This window comes from Notamacropus eugenii, chromosome 3 (assembly GCF_028372415.1).
Source record: "Notamacropus eugenii isolate mMacEug1 chromosome 3, mMacEug1.pri_v2, whole genome shotgun sequence".
In the NCBI taxonomy this organism is placed as follows: domain Eukaryota; kingdom Metazoa; phylum Chordata; class Mammalia; order Diprotodontia; family Macropodidae; genus Notamacropus; species Notamacropus eugenii.
In genome coordinates, this window is record NC_092874.1 from 316,459,850 (window position 1) to 316,482,529 (window position 22,680).

At 38.4% G+C, this 22,680-nt stretch overlaps 2 protein-coding genes across 2 annotated transcripts in view; both read right to left on the reverse strand.

Moving 5' to 3' along the window:
- Positions 1-696: 696 nt before the first annotated feature.
- The window catches only part of LOC140496675 (uncharacterized), a 41,067-nt gene continuing 19,083 nt past the window's right edge, over positions 697-22,680 (reverse strand). The window contains exons 3-5 of the mRNA XM_072596742.1: positions 7,353-7,452; positions 6,079-6,209; positions 697-2,533 (exon numbers count right to left, since the gene is read on the reverse strand). Of these exons, the coding sequence (XP_072452843.1) occupies positions 2,270-2,533; positions 6,079-6,209; positions 7,353-7,452 (495 nt within the window). The 3' untranslated portion in view covers positions 697-2,269. The remainder of the gene's footprint in view (positions 2,534-6,078; positions 6,210-7,352; positions 7,453-22,680) is intronic.
- Positions 13,561-22,676, reverse strand: LOC140496673 (uncharacterized). The gene is made up of 2 exons (XM_072596737.1): positions 21,810-22,676; positions 13,561-21,467 (listed from the first exon to the last, which is right to left on the reverse strand). Exon 2 carries the CDS (start codon positions 14,997-14,999, stop codon positions 13,818-13,820), a length of 1,182 nt encoding a protein of 393 aa, XP_072452838.1. The 5' UTR covers positions 15,000-21,467; positions 21,810-22,676; the 3' UTR covers positions 13,561-13,817.

Sequence of the window (22,680 nt, forward strand, 5' to 3'; positions counted from 1 at the left end):
AAGGTTGTCCTTCAGTGTTTCTCAAAGAAGCTCCCGATGCTGATGCTGTCCTCAGTCATTGTGCTCCATGGACGCTGCTACTGATACCAGTGAACTCCAAAACTTTCAAGCTTTTGAAAACTGGAAAGGTTGTTACCTGGTCAGTGGGCTCCTCTAAGGGCAATTCATTCCTCAGGCATCCTACCCCACTGGATTCAACCATTATTCAATGGACTGGCTTCAGACTAGCTTATTATTTTCCTATCTAGCCCTACAGGACATGGGGGACCATATTCCCTTCAACAAGGCACAAGACAGTCCCTACATTGCATCATCTCTTGTCATCCAGTGACTCAGAGTCCTATGATTCTTTACAATTGGTGAAGGACTTAGTCACATGTAATCCATTTTTGGTGGATTGGCTCAGTCAAGATCTCTGGACCTTCAGGGACTGAATGGTGTGGAATGGGACTGCCCTTACACAATTATGGGTTCATGGGAAGGATGGGAAGGGATGGAATTTAAGGAGAAATTACTGTAATAAAAGACAGCTTTTTTATAGGCAGGAGGACTCCTTCTGAAATATTTTCGAGGACCAAAAATTCCTTACTTTGCCAATTCTCCAAGAAGCCAGGATATAATACACTGATAACTCCATGTTATACTCAATCAGCAAATCTGGAATTTGTCTGCAGAGCTTTCAATACAACACATTCATCAATTTAATTAACTTTATTTGTGAAATTAAATTAGTCCTACTTAAAAAAGTTATATTTCATGAGGTACAGTATTTGAGGTACAGTCATAACAATTCCCTCATATTTGATATTTTGTTCACAGACTCAAGTTAATCTTTGTTTCACAGTGAAATCAAATCAAGTGTTAATATATCTCAGCTTTCAAAGTTGATTATGATTTGTTTACTAATTCAGAAAATATTGAGAAAAGACATGAATAAAGAAAATACTATGTAGGCTGTATATAATTCTTATTACTACGTAAAAGCTATAAAAGCACTTTAAAAAGTCAAAGAGAACCGTACACATTTAAGGAAGAAACAAACAGTACAAGTACAAAGAACCAATTCCCCTGTAAAATAAATCTTCAAAGAATACAAGAAATTGCTTTCAAGTTTTGTATTTCTTCAATAAGAAGGTACCTATTGGCCTATAATATTAGCTCCTATTCCTCTCAGATAACCCTCATTTAAACCTGAAGTAGAATAGTTATTTATGGATTAAAATCCTATTTAAATGACTGATTTCACAATCCATTAAAAAAAGTCACTAGAGGTTGGTCAACTGAGAAAGAAGGTACACAGTACACCTCTCTATCAGGTACTCATTTAAAGGTTTAAGGGAAAAAAGGGACAGAAGGAGGTGTCATAAAATGTTAAAATAAGATGGGTTTGCTCATACTGAAATGAAATTTGAAAGTTCTGAAATCTACTTCAGAAAAGAATTAGCTTCAAATCATGTTCAGACTTTTGTTTGAAAAGACTCATTTTTCATCTAATCACAAAAGAGCTGTTGGAAAATGGTAACGGTTTAAATTAAATGGCTAATCTGATACAGTTGGATATCAATTCTTAGAACTTCCCTGAGTCTCATCTTTGCTTCCCTTTCCTCCAAATGCTCCTTACGGATCACCTAAAAGTAAGTGTACCAACACAACTGTTAGGAAATGGCTCAATATAGTGTAGCACATGAACATAATGAAATATTATTGCTGCACCACCAAACAGAAAAATTCAGAGAAACCTAGGAAGAAGCGAAGGCAACAGAATCAGCAAATTAATGTTTAACGACAGCAACGTTAATCCTTAGCTTAGCCCAAGAAAGGAGCTCAGAAAATGGAGCTCCTTCCCTTCACAGAAGAGGTTGGAGACTACAGATGTGCAATGGTGCATATACTGTCAGACTGTTTTTGTTTCTTTTTGAATCTTTTTTTTAAATGAGGGAATATTATAAGAAGGGAAAAGTGGGAGGAGGAGTTGGAAATGAAGGTATTTTTTTTTCATAACAAAAATATTGAAGACAGCCTCCTTTATGGGTAAAAAGCCTTCTGAATTATCAAATGCTTACACAAGGGTTAAATTTCATCACGTTTCAACTATTACCATTAATTATGATGAACTTAGCAAAAGCAGCATGACCAAGTAGAATAGTAAATCAGTTTATTTCCCATTGTGTACATAAACTGAATATTATGGGAAGACATTAATAGATATACCGTAACTCACACAAATAAAACATCCACATTTGATGCTGCTTCTGTGGTGGACATGCTCTTATACATCCTGATCATTTTTTCTACCCAATGAATAAAACTCTTTGTTGGGCATCAGGTCAATGAAATGAGAAATACGGTTAGACATGCCAAAGAAAGCAGAAATGGAAGCTATGTCCCAGGCATCTTCTCGATCAAAACCCTGCAATTCCAGCTTTTTAAAATGTTCTTCTGTTATGTCATCAGCACGGCTAACAGCAAGAGCAAATTCTAGCATAGCTAACTCTCGAGGAGATAAATCAGCCTTTCTCCAATTAACAATGACCTGTGAAAAAACAAGCAGAGAAAAAGTTGGTGTACGGCCATTATTATATGCCTGTTATGCTAACTAAATGAACTTGACATTAAGAATAAAATACTGGGCTATATTAGAGAGTCAAAGTTCCAGGAAATAAACTGTCTAAAAGTATGATGTGCTCAGAAAGCTAAGTGGTAAATTGCCCTTTGGCATTGGTTTCCAAACACTGTATAGTGACACTTTCCTTCCACCCTATGCTTTTATTTATTTATTTTTTTACAAAAACACCCATGCTCACATGGTTTTAATAAAATAATCTATACAAAAATTTCCTGAGCAAATTTTTTCTAAGAAAATTCAAAATGTATAATTTTTACTACAAATGTTAAATATATATTAAAAAGTAACATATACAGATAGATAAAATCTTTTCTCATTTTCACAAAAAGTACAGTGGATAGCGAGCTAGTCTCAGAGCAAAGAAGGCCTGGGTTCAGATCTTAATTCCTAAATATATTGGCCCATACAGTGATCCTCGGCAAGTTGGCCCTAGCCAACTTTCTAAGGCTATTAAGTTGCAGAGAAATTGCTGACCTGCATTGGTCAAGGATGTTTATTCATCCAGGAACTTCCTATGTCAAGGGAATCAAGGTTCCAGTCTCTAACCCTATAATTTTTATATATCAAAATAATAACCATAAAAGTTATTATTAAAGTGATGGGTGGGCTTAAGATATTTTTGACACAAAATTTCTCATGTCATTGATAATTTTCGCACAAATTCTTTAGCGAATTACACTAATGGAACATTTTGTCTTTACGGTAGCTATAGTAAAAAGAAAAAAGTCCTGTTTCATATGAAAATGAAGTTATGAAAAATAGAAAAATCTGTATTACTTTTGTTCAGAAAACCACAGAACTTTTCACCCATAGCCAAAAAACTTAAACATTTTTTTCAATGTATAATCACAAGACAAGTCTGTTAACTTTTCTTATTTAGATGGAATGGAATGAAACTATTGTATTTGTCCATGGCAAATACGTTTCTTATCCAATCATATTTGAAAGTATCTTCTGTTGTCGTTCAGTCACGTCCCATCCTTCATGATTCCATTTGGGGTTTTCTTGGCAAAGGTACTGGTGTGATTTGCCATTTCCTTTTCCCACTCATCTGATGAGGAGACTGAGGCCAACAGGGTTAAGTGACTTGCCCAGGGTCACACAGAAGTAAGCGTCTGAGGCAGGATTTGAACGACTTTTCCTGATGCCCCATGTTCTACACACAGGACTACCTAGCTAACTTAAAAGTATCTAAGTCTTTAAAATTGGCTGCTGATGGGTCAAATCTTGAATAAACTGGTCTTTATATGTATCTCATTTACAAGGCAGGTAGTTCTTAATTTGATAAACAATTAAAAAATGAGTTTTAACATTATCCAACTCTTTTTCATAAATCCAGTCATTCACTAAGTTTCAGGATCAAAGCATAGATTTGAGAACTTTGCGTTGACTTAGAGTCTGAGTTTTTCAGAAGGATCTATGAAATATGTAAGTTTTATGGAAAAATTATAAAATTAAATTGCTTCATCTTTATTATCAAAACTAAGAAAAAATGGCATGTTCTTCTTTTAACTCAAATACCCTTCAAGAAGTCAGCATATTTCAAAAACAGAAATGCATGTAAGGTATCCTAGGTATACTCATTTCATCCCCCTCCCTCCCCTGTTTTGTCTCTCATTTAAAGTAGTTTAGTTCTATGCTATCAAACTCAAATAGAAAGAAGGGCCACTCAATCATACATAAGAATCCCTCTTGGCCACATGCTGACTTTTCCCCCCATGTTATGTCATTTTCATGAAAAATCTGTCAATTTATATTGAAATTTTCTTTTGCTATGTGTACTAACACCAGTGAATTTGTAAAGTACAAATTCCTAATATTAATTCCAACCATACATACATAACTATTTTTACCTACACTTGTTGCTTCCTCTACTTGTAATGAAAAATGGTTTTCCTATTAATTTGTCTAAGTTTTCCTATGACTTTCCAAGCCTCATTCCAATACACCAAAGCTCTAGGTGACATCATATGGGATTTTTTACATTATGCAGTCTGGAAGCAATTTTGTAAGATGCCAACTAGTCCTTCTGAAGTCCTAGAGCTGGTTTTCGAAAAAGTTTGGTTTTACTTATTAAAAACATCTCATTTTATCTGGGAAAATTTTTGTCATCAATGTATTCTGTGCTTTTAACAAGGTTTTATCCTTTTTGCTTAATCATACATACGAAGCCAGTTCACAGTTTTTCCTCACCGTCAGGAACAGCACTTTGAGTTCCAGTGATATTGTGGGTAGTATTTTCTGCATTTTAATTGGTGTTTAATTTTTGTGGTTAATTGGTATTTCTGATACTTAAATGGTGTCTATGAATGTACTAGTTTCAGCTACTACAGTTGGCTTCCTCCTCAAATTGACTATGTATTTATTCACTGTGAACTGATATTTCACTTTTTAAAAATTAGAAACTAAAACAATTTAAGATAAATTTACTTCCTGAACATTTCACATGATTATAATTGTTCTCAATTTATTTCAAATTTTTTTTTTAAGTAGCAGGTTTTTGGAAAACAGGTTATTGTACTTAACAAAATGAATGTGAGAAGTACAACAGATACAGTACTTTTTAATTTCCATACAAAAATTGTTTAATTTCAAGTTTTTTCATGTTACTATGTTCTAGAAAGTTCACAAGTATTACAGAGCCATTACTAGAAATACTTTCACATACAGTAAAAACACGTATGTGCAAGGGAGAGGGTATTGTTGTGGGCAACAGCAGCCAAAAGGTCAGTATGACCACCGGCTCAAGTCACAGTAATGGAAGGGACAGTTATGTCAGAGGGCAGCATGTGACCATTACGTTAGCCCCAAGAAGGAGCCAATTCCTCCTCCCCCCTCACAAAAAACCAAAGCAAAACAAAAACCGCCGGAGTCCTAGCACAAAGCCCTAGTCACCCTTTACTAGTTACAGCTCTGGCCAAGGTTTGAGAATATTTGAGAAAACACTTATCTTAGAGGACAGAAGAACCAGGTGTGGGCTATGTAAGTGTAGACTTGCTATATCAAGGACTGCATAAATTTAAATTCAGGGATAGTGTTAAGCTATCAAAAAAAAAAAAGGCTGCTAACCCAAAGACTATCTCACATTGGAGCATATGATCGTCACCCTCTCATTGAACAGACAAGGAAACTGAGACACAAGAAGGTTAACGACTATGTCAGTCACGCAGCTACCACCAACTTATCACCACGGAACGTTGTATATAGCATTGTACCACAAACTGCCACATGCAAAGAAAAAATGAGCCAAAGAACAAGAATTAAACCCCAAAGCACAACATTTTACTGACAGAATCAAAAACCACTTTTAAGCTTCTAAGACAGGAGTCACTCTGCCTTTTTATCCCATGAGTAATTCCTTTAAGCAACGTGTTGAGCTCAAATGGAGCTCTTATCCATTAAATAGACTTGGTAGGAAGAGGCTTTATTTTCTTTTCAGTTTAAATACTAACCTGATCAGCCAGAATGGCATTTTTGGAATACACTCTGTGTAGAGCACTATGGGCAATTACACAGTAGGGGCACCTATTACTAGCACTCGTGGCGACAATGATGAGTTCTTTATCAGCCTTACTGAGATGTCCTGTTAAAAAAAAGCAAATAACAGGAAAATATTTGTATACAAATCGCTGAAATGGAAAATATATGCACACAAGTAACAGAAATAAATGCACGGAGCTTAAAGCCACTTGAAAAAGAATGAAGTTTAAATAGAGATTGTCATCAGCACAGTTAAGGGTCTGCATCTCACAGTGAATTGACCAAAAGACCTGTGGGGAACTAAGCAATTTTGCAGCACTGAATTTCATCAGTGAAAACCACCCAAATGAAACATTCAAGTCAAAGAAATCAAAAAAACCTTTCCCCCTCTTTTGAGGCAGTCTTTTTTAATCTAAATAAATCCTATGAACTGTGCTAGTGGCTGATGGTACCTCCTGACCACTACTTTAGCATGAAGGTCACTTTCTACGGTCATCCCCTGGTATCTGGAATGCTGGGCTTATCCTTTTCCACCTGTTCAGAGCCCACCTATCCTTCAATGCCCCACCTCCTCTGGAATGCCCTCCTTCCCTGACCACTCCAGCTGGAAGGCTATTCTTAAAGTAGAGGGAAAAAACCAGATCACTGAAAGTAAAGGAGAGAACTGCAGAAAATGGAGTAGGAACAGACCGATTGTCAGAGAAGTTTGGCAGTGAAAAGAGACACAAGATGGCAGAAAGAGAGGTGGGTCATTTTTTTTTTTCAAGCAAAGATTTTTTTCAAGATGGGGGAGACATTTTCATGTTTTAAGGCACAGGCAGGAGTCCGTAAAGAGGGAGACACTGAAGTTTCAAGATCTAGAAGAAAGTGAAAAGAGATAAGATCAAGACCGAATTCGTGTTTCCTCTGGAAAGCATCAGGTTAAGGGAATAATACACCAGCCTTAGCTTAACCGTCTTAGACTATACTTGGATATTATGAAGTAAAAAATACAGCTTACGCTTGGTTCCTTTTAACTATCTACTATATTCTTTTTTCAAGGGATCCCTGAAATAGGTTTTGCATAATTTAACATATAAAATTGATACTGTACTGCTTGCCTTCTCAAGGGATGGGGGGACGAGTGTGAAGGAGGGACAGAATTTAGAACTCATTTTTTTAAATTTGTAAATATTTCACAAAATAAATAAAAATATATCTTAAAAATAAAAGTATCCACGAGTAGCTGTTTGGTCTTTTACTTTACCTGTTTCTTTGTTGACAATGGCATTGTAGTAAGCAAAAAATGCTCTGAATTCCCCTGGTCGATGTGCTAACACCTTAAAGACATTGGGTAAAAATCCAGTCTGTTTTTAAAAAGAGAAATCAGTATCAAAGATTAATATTTACTTAGCAATCACCACATGGGATTAGAGTCTACACCATTAGGTGACATATAAATGGTCAGCATCCTTTACTAGTACCTTCATCCCATCCCTCCCCTCCCATCTTTTCAAGAAGAACGCCCAAACTAGCACCCATATTCTCTCACCCTGTGTGCAGTTCCTTCCGTTACCTACACTCCCATCCTTGAAGAAAGACTCTCACTGGATCCTATCATCTCTGCTAGCTACCATCCTCTGTCTTCTCCCCTACCTCTTCAGGTAAACTTGTTGAAAAAGCCGTCTACACTTGGCCCCCTTCCTCGACTCCGTCTTGCAATTCTTATTTCCTCTCCAGGCTCCTCTCTGGGCTTTCTTCACCATACCACAGAAGCCTCATCACCCTAGAAATGCATCTTGCCTCTGGATTTCTCACACTGGAAGTACTCTACACACCAGCAGCCTCTTTGTCTGGTTGGCTGGTTCCTCCCAGAACTGCCATTCTGGGGAAAACTTCCAGGCCAGATGTGGCTTCTCTCCCACCCCTGCTCCTGACTCTCAGGACTTTCTCACCATGCCCTGGCCTGGGATCTTTTCCCTCTCCTCTCATTCTCAGCATCTTTGTATGTGTTGCTCACTAGGATGTAAGGTCCTTGGGGGCAGACTATATTTATATCTATACTGTATTTTTATATTATATTCAATTTGATTATGCTTATACAAACACACACACGCTTATATTTATATTCCCAGGATTTAATACAGTGCCTGGTACATAGTGAAAACTTAATAAATGCTTCCTCATTTGCCTTGATAACCTGGCTTTCCACCTTATCACTTAATTGAAACTCTTCTCCCAAATCACCCTGTCACATCTGATGGCCTTTTCCTCAGACCTCCTCCTTCTTGGCCTCTCTATAGCATTTAAGACTGCTGCCCACTTGCTGCCCCCTGATGGTCTCTTCTCTTCCTTTTTATGACACGGATCTCTCTTGGTTCTCCTACCTGTCTGATCACTCCTTTGTTAATCACTAACCTGGTGTCAAGTATCTGCTCTGGACGCTGATCTTTCTATCTCTCTATTCTCACTTGGTGACTACGTCATCTCCCCTGGGTTCAATCACCATCTCTTTCCAGATGACTCTAGTTTCGAACCCCAGTCCCACGTTACCAAATGCCTACTGGACATTTCCAACTGGACGTCCTATAGGCATCCAAAAGTCAACTTATCTAAAACAGAGTCCATTCCCTCATTACTGCTGAGGGCACCATCATTCTCCCAGACCTCCGGGTTCATAACTTTGGTGTCATCCTCGCTCATCCCACGTATCCAATCACCTGCCAAAACCTGTCACTGCCCTCCTGAAACAACATTCTAGTAAATCTCCCTGCCTGAAGTCTCTCTCTACTCCACTAAATCCGCATCACGTGGCGCCTCACCCCCTCCTCCCACCCCCAACTCCAGTGGCTTCTGATTACCCCTACAATCAAATATAAGCTGTTTGACATTGAAAGCCCTTTACAACCTCGTCTATTCTTATATTTCTTTTTTTTTCTTTTTTTTCTTTTTTTATTTTTATTTTTTAATGTTTAACAATCACTGCCATACAATTGAGATTTTATCCCCCCCACACCTACCCCCCTCCCTCCCCACGACTGCATACAGTTCTGTATAGGTTCTACATATACTTTCCTATTGAGTACCTTTTCACTATAGTCATGCTATGTAGTCAGACTAAAATAAATGAAAGAAATCATATAACAAATCAAAACATGATACACAAAAACTTACACATACACAAACATGATCTGCTACATTTTGCGAATGACTTCCATATTTCTTTCTCTGAGTGTGGGAGGCATTTTGCCTTGAGAACCACCATTGGGATTTTATTTTTTTTTAAGAAGTTCTTGCGTTATTACGAAATTCCAAGTCTACCAGAAAAAACTCTCGCACGCTGTGGTCATTGCTGTGCACAAAGTTCTCCTGGTTCTGCTCCTTTCACTCAGCATCAGGTTATATAAGTCCTTCCAGGCCTCTCTGAAGTCTTCTTGTTCATCATTTCTTATGGCACAATAGTACTCCATTACATTCATATACCATAATTTATTCAGCCATTCCCCAACTGATGGACATCCCCTTGACTTCCAGTTTTTGGCAACTACAAAGAGTGCTGCTATAAATATTTTTGTACATGTGGGACCCTTTCCCATTTATATGATCTCTTGGGGATACAGTCCTAGTAGCGATATTGCTGGGTCAAAGGGTATGTACATTTTTGTAGCCCTTTGGGTATAGTTCCAAATTGCTCTCCAGAATGGTTGGATGCGCTCACAGCTCCACCAACAATGAGTTAGTGTTCCAACTCTCCCACATCCTCTCCAGCATTTATCATTTTCTTGTTCTGTCATGTTTGCCAATCTTATAGGTGTGATGTGGTACCTCAGAGTTGTTTTGATTTGCATCTCTCTAATCAACAGTGATTTAGAGCATTTTTTCATATGATTATAGATAGCTTTAATTTCTTCCTCTGAAAATTGCCTGTTCATATCCTTTGACCATTTATCAATTGGGGAATGACTTGTATGATTATACATTTGAGTCAGTTCTCTATATATTCTAGAAATGAGGCCTTTATCCCCGAGCTTAGCTGTAAAAATTCTTTCCCAATTTACTACATCCCTCCGGATTTTGGTTGCACTGGGTTTGGTTGTGCAAAAACTTCTCAGTTTAATGTAATCAAAGTTATCCATTTTGCATTTCATAATGCTTTCTATCTCTCCTTTAGTAAAAAATTCTTCCCTTCTCCAAAGATCTGATAAATACACTATTCCGTGCTTCTCCAGTTTATTCATGGTATCAATCTTTATACCTAAATCATGTACCCATTTGGACTTTATTCTTGTGTACGGTGTCAGGTATGGGTCTATGCCTAATTTCCGCCACACTGTTATCCAGTTTTCCCAGCAATTTTTGTTAAACAGTGAGTTCTTATCCCAGAAGCTGGGGTCCTTGGGTTTATCAAACAGAAGGTTGCTATATTCCTTGCCTACTGCGTCTTGAGTGCCAAGTCTATTCCACTTGTCTACCTCTCTGTTTCTTAGCCAATACCAAGTGGTTTTGATAACTGCTGCTTTATAGTACAGTTTGAGGTCTGGTAGCGCTAGGCCACCTTCCCAAGCATTTCTTTTTATTAGTCCCTTTGATATTCTGGACCTTTTGTTTTTCCAAATGAATTTTGATATTATTTTATCCAGCTCTAGAAAATAATTGTCTGATAGTTTAATTGGTATGGCACTAAATAAGTAAATTAATTTAGGTAGAATTGTCATTTTTATCATATTAGCACGGCCTACCCGTGAGCAACTAATGTTTTTCCACTTACTTAAATCTGACTTTATTTGTGCAAAAAGTGTCTTGTAATTGTGTTCATATAATCCCTGGGTTTGTTTTGGCAGGTAAACTCCTAAGTATTTTATACTGTCTACCCTAGCTTTAAATGGGATTTCTCTTTCTATCTCTTGCTGTTGGACTTTGTTGCTAATATATAGGAATGCAGAAGATTTGTGTGGGTTTATTTTGTAACCTGCAACTTTGCCAAAGTTGTTTATTATTTCAAGTAATTTTTTACTTGAATCTCTGGGATTCTCTAAGTAGATCATCATATCATCTGCAAAGAATGATAACAGTTTCTTCTTTGGCTATTCTTATTCCTTCAATATCTTTATCTTGTCTAATTGCTACAGCTAACATTTCTAGTACCATATTGAATAGTAGTGGTGATAATGGACATCCTTGTTTCACCCCTGATCTTATTGGGAATGCATCTAGCTTATCCCCATTGCATATAATGCTTGCTGTAGGTTTTAGATAGATACTGCTTATTATTTTATGGAAAGTTCCCTTTATTCCTACGTTCTCCAGTGTTTTTAGTAGGAATGGGTGTTGTATTTTGTCAAAAGCTTTTTCTGCATCTATTGAGATAATCATGTGGTTTTTGTTGGCTTTGTTGTTGATGTGATCGATAATGCTAATAGTTTTCCTAATATTGAACCAGCCCCGTAATCCTGGTATGAATCCTACCTGATCATAATGTATTAATCTCGTGATAAGATGCTGTATTCGTTTTGCTAAAATCTTATTTAAAATTTTTGCATCTATATTCATTAGGGAAATTGGTCTATAATTTTCTTTCTCTGTTTTGTCTCTTCCTGGTTTGGGTATCAAAACCATATTTGTATCATAGAAAGAATTTGGAAGGACTCCTTCTTCCCCAATTTTCAAAAATAGTCTATGTAGTATTGGAATTCACTGTTCTTTAAATGTTTGATAGAATTCACTTGTGAATCCATCTGGCCCTGGAGATTTTTTCCTAGGGAGTTCATTGATGGCTTGTTCAATTTCTTTTTCTGAGATGGGGTTGTTTAAGTATTCAACTTCCTCTTCTGTTAATCTGGGCAATTTGTATTTTTTAAAATATTCATCCATCTCATTTAGATTATTGAATTTGTGGGCATAAAGTTGGGCAAAGTAGTTTCTAATTATTGTTTTAATTTCCTCCTCATTGGAGGTGAGTTCACCCCTTTCATTTTTAATATTAGTAATTTGATTTTCTTCTTTTTTTTTTAAATCAGATTGACCAAAGGTTTATCAATTTTATTAGTTTTTTCATAAAACCAACTACTGGTTTTATTTATTAATTCAATAGTTTTCTTAATTTCAATTTTATTAATCTCTCCTTTGGTTTTCAGTATTTCTAATTTGGTATTTACTTGGGGATTTTCAATTTGTTCTTTTTCTAGCTTTTTCAACTGCAAGCCCAAGTCATTGATCTCCTCTCTCTCTATTTTATTTATGTAAGCATTCAAAGATATAAAACTTCCCCTAATAACTGCTTTTGCAGTATCCCATAAGATTTGGTATGTTGTCTCACTATTGTCATTCTCTTGAATGAAATTGTTGATTGTTTCTATGATTTCTTCTTTAACCCAACCCTTCTTTAGAATTAGATTATTTAGTTTCCAATTGATTTTTGGTTTATCTTTCCATGGCCTTTTATTACATGTAATTTTTAATGCATTATGATCTGAGAAGGATGCATTGATTATCTCTACCTTTCTGCACTGGATTGTGAGATTTTTATGGCCTACTACATGGTCAATTTTTGTAAATGTTCCATGTACCGCTGAGAAAAAGGTATATTCCTTTCTATTCCCATTTAATTTCCTCCAAAGATCTATCATATCTACCTTATCCAGAGTTTTATTTACCTCCTTAACCTCTTTCTTGCTTATTTTGAGGTTAGATTTATCGAGTTCAGAGAGGGGGAGGTTGAGGTCCCCCACTAGTATAGTTTTGCTGTCAAGTTCTTCCTTCAACTCCCCCAACCTCTCCTCTAAGAATCTGGATGCTATACCACTTGGAGCATACATGTTTAGTAATGATATTGCTTCACTGTCTATGATGCCTTCTAGCAGGATATAGTTTCCATCCTTATCCCTTTTGATTAGATCTATTTCTGCTTTTGCTTTGTCTGAGATTAGGATTGCTACTCCTGCCTTTCTTACATGAGCTGAGGCACAATATATTCTGCTCCATCCTTTGACCTTTATCCTACGTGTATCCCCCCGTTTCAAATGTGTTTCTTGTAAGCAGCATATTGTTGGATTATGGCTTTTAATCCATTCTGCTATCTGTCTCCGTTTTATGGGAGAGTTCATTCCATTCACATTCACAGTTATGATTACAATCTGTGTATTTCCCTCCATCCTCTTTCCCACCATTTGTGCTTTTAGCTCTCCCGTCTCCCTTCCCCTCCTCAATAGTATTCACTTTTCACCCCCTCCTCCTACAGCCTTCCCCTCCATCTTTTAGCCCCCCTCCCTTTTACTCCCCTTTTCTCTTATTGCTTCTTCCCTCCCTTTTAGCCTCCCTCCCCTTTCTTCCCCCTTCCCCTCCTACTACCTTATATAGCTAGTTAGGATTATCTACTTAAGATTATTGTTCCCTCCTTTAAACAAATCAGATGAGAGTACCTCTCAAACAATGCTCATCTCCCTCCCCTCCTTCCCTCTACTATAGTTTTGTACTTCTTCCTGTGATGTAATTTGCCATTTTCTGCTTCCTCCTTTTCACACCTCCTATTACAATCCCTTCTCATACTTAAATCATATTTTTGACATGATATCACTTACTTTATACCTGTTCCTTCTATGTATATCCCTTTTATCATAATAGCTGCACAGTTCTCAAGATTAACAGGTATCATCTTCCCTTATAGGGAGGTAAACAGTTTGCCCTAATTGAGTAGCAAGTTTTTGTTTTTGTTTTTTCCCCCCTGTTTACCGTTTTATGATTCTCTGGAGACCTGCATTTGAAGATCAAATTGTCGATTGAGTTCTGGTGTTTTGGTCAGGAAACTCTGGAATTCCCTTATTTCGTTGAATGACTTTCTCCTTGCCTGAAATGTTATGCTGAACTTTGCTGGGTAGTTGATCCTTGGTTGAAGTCCCAACTCCTTTGCCTTACGGAATATTGGGTTCCAATTCTTTCGATCTTTTAATGTAGAAGCTGCAAGGTCCTGTGTGATCCTGACTGTATGTCCTTGATATTTGAATTGTTTCTTTCTGGCTGCTTGTAGTATTTTCTCCTTTACTTGATAGCTCTGGAATTTGGCAACGATATTTCTTGGGGTTTTGAGTTTGGAATCCCTTTCGGGAGGGGAACGGTGGATTCTTTCGATGACTATTTTGCCCTCTGAGTCTAGTACTTCTGGGCAGTTTTCCTTGATGATTTCCTGGAAGATATTGTCCAGACTCTTTTCTTCATCATGGGTTTCTGGCAGGCCAATAATTCTTAAATTTTCTCTCCTGGATCTATTTTCCAGGTCAGTTGTTTTTCCAATTAAATATTTTACATTTTCTTCTATCTTTTCATTCTTTAGATTTTGTTTGACTGATTCTTGTTGCCTCATTGAGTCATTAGTTTCTACTTGCCCAATTCTAATCTTCATCGTATTGTTTTCTTCAGTTAACTTTTGCATCTCCTTTTCCATCTGACCAATTTTTCCCTTTAAGGAGCTATTTTCTCCATTTAATTTTTGTACTTCTTTTTCCATTCGACCAATTTTCCCAGTTAGGTTTTGTGTTTCCTTTTCCATCTGATCAATTTTCCCAATTAGGTTTTGGGTTTCCTTTTCCATTTGATTAACTCTTCCTTTTAGGGAATTATTTTCTCCAGTTAATTTTTGAACTTCCTTTTCCATTTGTTCAATTTTCCTTTTCAAAGTGATGTTCTCATCAGTGAATTCTTTTTTTATAATTTTAAAATCATTGGCCAGTTTTTCTTCTATTCCCTTCTTCAGCTGTTCCAGGTAATCTAGTTGTGCTTGCGAGAAATTCATAGTCCCTTCTGAAGTTTCAGATGGAAGTACAGTCTCAGCTCTGACCTCTTTGGTGTTTGTGTTTTGGTCCTTATCCCCATAGAAAGATTCTATGGTTTTTTCACTTTTCGTCTGCTTTTTCTGATTCATGATGTTGGCTGAGTGTTGTAGCTTCTGGTTCTTTCAGTCAGAAGGTACAGAACTTTGTGTTGAGCTGATGTGTGAAGAAGCTAAAAGCAGGTTTTTGTTTTTTGTTTCCCAGATCAACCCTGGGGTTAGCTTGTTAAGTGTGTGGGAGGGGTGGTCTGGTCACAGATCTCCTCAGCTGACCTGAGGCAAAGGCAAGGTCAGGGGATGGTGATCCCAGCTTCCCTATTGTCTTCCCTTTTCCCTTGGAGGGCTGAGGCACGCCTAGATGCTAATGCGTGTTCCCACCCCTCCTGGGGCTCGTCTCCCGGCGCTGAGGCTTGCCTGGGTCTCAGTGCGAATTTTCTCTGCCCTGGGTCCTCTGTCCTTCCGGATTGCCTCCGCCACAGTAGAAAGAATCCCCCTTTGCTATTTTCCTAGCCTCTGGTGTTATGAGACTATTTGCCCCCTTCTGCTGTTCCCGCTGATCCAGGATTTTTCTGGGGAAATATTTTATGGTTCTTTCACGGTCATCAGGGGGGAGGAGAGAGCATTTACTGATCACTCCGCCATCCTGGCTCCCGGAAGTTCAAGTAGGTGACTTACCGAAGTTTAGTCTTCAGGCTGAAGGTTTCAAGGGCTGCTGCGCTGATATCTGGCGCTCAGCGGCTCTCACTGGCTCGGTTTGGCTGGTCTCCTGCTCCGCTGGTTTCGCCCGCCACTCTCGGGCTTCTCAGGTCCCTTCCGTCCTGCTGCGCTGACCGCGCTGCGCTGTGCGCTGGGGCTCACCCCCGCGGAACAGATCCTTCCCGCGGACCTTCCAGTCTAACCTGGGCTCCGAATCCGTCAAAGTCTGTCACCCACTGGATTCCGCACCTCCAAAGTTTGGTCAGATTCTCCTTTCAGAGGTATCCAGAGGAGTTTGTCCAGGAGCTTAGGTGAGTCGTTGCTTTTACTCCGCCATCTTGGCTCCGCCTCCCTATTCTTATATTTCTAATCTTTTTAACAACACTGCCCTTCATGTATTCTACCGTCTGGCCCTGCTGGCCTAACTGGCCATTTCTTACACTCAAGTCTCCATTTCCTGTCTGCCTGCCTTTGCCTTGGCTGAAATGTTCTCCTTCCTCACCTCCAGACTCAGCTCAGATGTGATCTTATAAAGGAGGCCTTTTTTCACTCCCTCCAGGTATAAGTACCTTACCAGATAAGGTTACCTTAATCCACTCTGTATGTATCTTACTTATGCCAATTTATGTTTAGAATGAAAACTGCTTGAGGACAGGGACTGCTTTCTCTTTGTTTTCCTAGCACTTACTATGATACCAGGCACGTAGAAACTTGGAACATAAAAACCATATAACAAATAGACTGGCTAACTGATCTGTCCCAGAAATGTCAATCTAATCAATTGTGTTGATCAGATGCATGGTGCTTAGCTGCTTACTAACCACTGGGGGGACACAAAGTCTACCTTTTACATGTATTTTTTTTCTCATTGGTTATTTTTGGCTTCAGATGTATTTTTTACTTTCTAGCTTCTTTCTGGCAGGTTAGATCTTGAGTTCTGAGAGATAGGGTCACAATTAAACTATTTAAAATCACTTCAAATTTGGCTTTGCTGTTTTTATCTTTATTTCTTTTCGTCCTGTATCATCAGTTCTATTTTATCCATTTCCCACTGAAAGATAAAGTAATTCATCATGACTTCAAACCACATTTACAATTATACACTTTGATTAAATCAGAGGCAGTGTCATTGCAGATACAAAGGTGGCCTCACAGCCAAGAAGTTCAGTCCTGACTCTAATGCAAACTCTCTGTGTGACCCGTAGACTCTCTGGGGCTGTTAAGCTACACAGAAGATAACAACATGCATTGACAGGAGTCTCCTCACCTAGGAGTATTACGATTAGGATCAAATTGTTAAGGAGGTGAAGTTTATCATTGGTAATCTTGACTTTCTCCTAACAGTGTCCCCTTCTCCGACCTGGAGTCCCCAAAAACTATGGCTCCTTTCCAAAATCCTCACTGAGGTATAAGCTGATAACATTCAACATTTTACCCCTAAGTGTATAACTTTGAGTTGAGAACAAAAAAGACCCAAAGGAAGGACTCTCTCATGATGGAATTTCAGGTTCTATGGCAGGCTGATGGAATGTGGAACCTTCCCCAGTGAACCTCAAACCAAGTAACAACCTACTCGAACTTTTCTGTGCTTTGGTTCTCTAATGCCAGCTTGTTTCCAGCTGTGGTAAGAAGACAGACAAGCCAGAAGAGCCGAACCGGGAGAACAGAGGGCGTGGTGATCTCCTCAGCCTTTAGATGATTTTTCTTCCCATGAAAATCCTGCTCCTTCCTGACCACCTCAACGCTAAGGCATCCACTCAGGGATGACCTGCAATTCAGCCTGCTTGTGTACCGTGATTTGCTTGGACTGTGAGCTTCCTGAGGGCAGGGACTGTCTTTTGGCCTTCCACTGTACCCCAAGTGCTTAGCACAGGGCCCAGTGCGTAGCAAGCCCTTTATGAGTGCTTTCTTCCTCAGGCACAAAGTCCTCCATTGAAATCTTCCTCCAGTGTCTCAGTATAGTATACGGGTGACCCTGAGGATGGGTCCTACAAAGAGGCTTGAGTACAGTCCAGATTCAGAGATATGCGTCACTAAAATTTGATCACATCTGATTGGCTGCTAGGTGATAAGATTTTTTTTTTTAGCCACAACCAATGGAAGAGTTCTGAAGACTGTCACAACAATCGCTTTTCTGAAGAAATGAAGCATGCATCTACATATTAAACAATTTAATATTCACACAAATGACAGAGCCAGAAAAATTAGCTCATGAGAAGTCTAATAAGATAATATTATTGGAGTGGATAACTGGGCTTTATATTCACAGTGCAATCCGATAAGGATTGTCTTGAATTCCTTTTATCCTGTTTTTATAGACTTTGAAATTATAGTCTAACTTATTTTGGATAGATGAAAATGTAAAATTTCTATTTCCACATGATTGATTTACATTCATTTTTGGGGGGGAAAAAAATCACCAAAAGGGAATTGCTGACTATTAAAATCCATTGACCACAATCTTGCGCTGTGTTTGCATTAAGAGGATCTACAATGATGTCTACTGGATGTTAAGCCAGCAGGTCTGAGGCATGGGATGCCTGTGGTTCATTCCTGAACAGATTTGCCAGGACTGGTAGCAGTTACGGCTGGACAGGTCTTCCAGTGTCCATAATATCTTCTGTTTAAAATAAAAAAAACCAAAACCTCAACAAACCACGCGACTGACTGGGAGAACTTGAGCAACCCTGATGAAGTTCTTACATGCTGCCGAAATCATAGATGTAGGGTTACTTAAAAGATGTGCTCTGCATTTCATTGTGCCTTAAAATACAGCCATGGATGAGACACCAATCTAAAATGCAGATGAAAACAGCCAACACAAGACAGAATTTCAGCCTAGGTCCTGATTTCTACAACCAATGCTTATCCCACTGCACCACACCTCTAAATTCTGCTTTAGCATCTATTTCATACTTTGAGAAAAGCAGGAAGCAAAGCTGGATGTTTATCGTAGAAAGACTGGCCCTTACCAGGTTGTAACAGTTAAGAAAATTAAAATGGAAATGCTAGGCGTCTTCTGTCCAAGGCCAATACAGGAATTCATTTTTTCTTTAAAGTGGACCGGGGGTGGGGGTGGGAATAGAAAGGAAAGAAAATAAACGCTTATCAATTAAAAATAAAAGAAAATTTAAACCACAAAAAAGAAAAGCTGCTCTTGAATATTAGGCAACTTAGGAAGGCAAGTCTCAAGGTAAACAAGGAAGTGTTGTGTCAGCCAATGGACCAGGACCGGACAGCTGGGAGCCTTGAACATACATGGGTCCTATTACAACCATCTCAGTGAGTTCTTGTTGATGTGGTTTGCAAAAGAAAGTGCAAAAATCCACATAGGACAATAATGCCAATGAAAATATCACTGAAAGGGAAACCAGTGGGCCTGGAGGACACGGAAAGAACCACGCCTCTTCCACTTTGGGCACAAAAGAGAACAGAACGTTGCTTACGTCGGTGGTTTTTCCATTACCCTTTTTCTGTTTGCAAAGAGTTGGGGGGAGAGGTGTTCAGCAATGGCTGATATAAACACAAAGTCATTGACAAACCTTGTTCTTTAATAGAGGCGGGGCAGTCTGACATGCAGAAATACACTTGGAAGTGGCCAGTACAGGAATTTGTTTTGCTGGACAATATCTGTGTGACAACAACAGTTCTTTCTTTTTCAGTGAGTGGGAGAGAGGGGAAGGAAAAAAATATACTTTTTAAAACTCTGGAAGACTTAAAAAAATGACTAGTTATAGGAAGAAGGAAACAAACATTAAACAAGTGCCTACTATATGACAGGAAAGGTGCTCCTGCTTTACAAACATTATCTCATTTGTACAGAATAATAAGGCCCAGAAGACTGCTTCTCGGTATTAGCCAAGAGGGCTTTTAGAAGTACACCACTGTGGTGTAGCAGATAAGAGCACCGGGCTATGGAGGCAGCAGACACTTGGTACTTGGCCTGGGGGTGACCCTGAGAAAATAATTTAACCTTAAGGATAATATGACTGACAGATGAAGTAAGTTTCTATCCTATATACATTAAAACAGTAATAGCCATAATCCATAAAATGGTAGCAATTTATGTAGTTTTTTGTGGTGATTTCATAGGTGATCTTGGATTCTGTCTATCACTTACTGATTTCACAGGAATTACTTTTGTCTTTTCAGATTTTTGTGTAAGCAAAATTGTGTTGAGTTGATCTAAAATGTAGCCACCAGTGATTCCCTAGTGTATTTTACCTGTAGAACATCTCTCTTCAGTATATAATACTCATCAGCCAGTATAATTCTCCACCATGGAGATTTCTTGATGGAAGCATTCTACATGCTCATCACTGAAAATATGTAAGTTTTCCGGAAGAAATCCAAATGTGAACCCGAGAAATAGATCTTGAAAGATGTGTTATGTTCCATAACTTTATAGACTTTGAAATCATTGGCAATTTCTTAATTTTCCGACTTACTTCCCCAAAAGTTTTTGGTTACTTTTAAGAATAATTTCCATTCAGATAATTTCATTCCTCTTCTTCCAAATGTTTGTCTTTCAAAAAGGACTGCTTTGAAACTATTATACTGAATTCATTATATTTATTTAAATGTAAGTTGCAAATAACAGAAATTTGTGACTTCATATCTAATCCGCTTTTCTAACACATGGAAATAGCTCATGTTTGATGGGGAAGAATAATGAAAAAAAATGTAATATCTGTCTTTCACCACTTCATGAGTGAAACTTAACATTTTTCTTTCATTCTTTTTCTTTTAAGGCTAAAAAAATTTCCTTTTGGATTTTGCCTGTTTCTTGGAAATTCACTTTTCAAATTGTTTTGAACATTTTCGTGTCCTCCTACAGAAGATTCCATCCTCTTTAACCTAAACAGCTTTTACATTCACCTTGATGTGAGGGCCATTAGGTCATTTAAGTCTGCTTGGGTTATTAAATGAAGATCCAAGGAGATCAAAGTTACTTCAGATTGGGGCTCAACATTTTGCTGGGTCTCCCTACTTTATCATCTGAGCCACATTATTACCATCTGAATCACCATTCAAATTCCAAGTTTCTGGTGGGTCAGGTACAGGTAGATCTTCAATGAGTAAATTAGGTCTTACAGCTAGTTGATGGATATTCTAAAGTCTATCCCTAGGCACGTTTTAAACGTAGTTTTGTACTACTGGAATGATATATTTGTCTAGTAAAAACAGTAAAATTATGATATATGGTTTCTCCAAACCACAGTGATGGAATCCTAGTAAAAGCTGCCCCAAGCCCCAGTATGAGCCCCACTGAACCCATTTAAACACATAATCTGACTTTAACCACACCACAGGCCCCCAGACTCAATACGGTCACTGCCCCCAGATCCAATTCACAGATCTGAACAGGTATTTTCTTGTATTCAACCATAATCACACCATCCATTTAACCCAACACAGGACCATAATACCTAACTATCCACCTTGCCAAGACCACAAAAGCTAGCTGGAGGGCAGTACAACCAGGATGTTTGACCGCCAAACCATACAAGGGACTCCTCCCCTATGACCTAATCCCTTCATAAATCCCTCCTGCCTTTTTAATATTCACAATTTCTGTTATGTAATTGCATCTTTGCGCTACAAAAATCCACCTTGCTTTCTCTGAAGTTGCAGGTTCCTCTTGGAACTTAGTCAGCTTTTGAGGGGAATCAACCCTTCCTCAGTCAATGTCTGTACTTGGATCAGAGGTAGTAAGTATGACTCTGAATTCTCTGAGATGGTGCCGTCACAACACACCATGAAACCACACAGCAGAAGAGCACAGGATGCAGGGCCAGTGAAGCGCCCAAGCCTTACCCTGATATCCTCTTTTAAAATCAAGGCAGATTTCATCTATTTTCTTTGCTAGGGGACAAAATTGTACATTTTATCTTGGAGATATGAAAAGTTAGTCCACCAAATACATTAAAAATCACGTGGGATTTTACATACAGGCATACTGAGAAACTTCCATAATGTGCACCAGCATCGACAAAGGACCAAACAGGATTAGAAACAGTCATGATGTTTGCCCAGGGACGCTCAATCAAGAACAGAGAGAACAGCTGGCTGTGCAGGGAGGGTTTCGTGGCATGCCTGGGTGCAGGCCAGCGTCTCTGCCAGCCCTGCCTCACCACACATAAGCTGGGACCTCCTAAAGTACTGACAAGTCGAGCCAGGGAGGGACTTCTCACCAACCTCACTCACCTTCCCGCTCCTCTCCTTCAGCCATTTTATTATCATCTCCTGTTGCGTTGTTGTGTTTGACTTTCCGTGATCCCATTGGAGGTTTTCTTGGCAAACATACTGGAGTGGTTTGCCATTTCCTTTTCCAGCTTATTTTACAGATGAGGAAACTGAGGCAAACAGAGTGAAGTGACTTGTCTAGGGTCACACAGCTAGGAAATGTCTGAGGCCAGATTTGAATCCATGAGAATGAGTCTTCCTGATTCCAAGCCCAGCTCCCTATCTACTGAGCCACTTGGCTGCACTCATAGATCGTTTAGATCAAATTTACATGTCACTCGATACCATTGCGTGACAGTTAAATTCCATTTACAGGTCCAAATTAATCATTCATATATATACACATATATGTAAAACATATTATGAAGAAATGAAAATTTTATTACATATATTGAACGGTTTAACACATAACCAGAGTATATCACACAACTGTTGTGACAAACAAATGAGCTGTGTCTAAAAGCATTTTATAAACTAGAAAGTGCTATGTAAATGCAAAAGTTTATTATAATATTGCTATAATCAATGATTACATTAGAAATAACGCAATTACCAGCTACAGTAATATAATCATATGTCACATAAATATGCCAAATAAAATGAAAGTATAAATAGGATTATTAACAATGTGAAAACAATGACATAATGGGGCCCTAGCTACACTACTGGAGTGTGGACAGACATTAAAATCCGCCATTCTACAGCAGTGTTGTAGGTCCTTAATAGAGATGTCCATTAAAAGAAGAGCAATCCAAAGGTCAGGTGTATAAGGAGGTATTAAAATAATTTTATAAATTGATGAGGCTGTATTTATTATGAATTTTTAAAACTT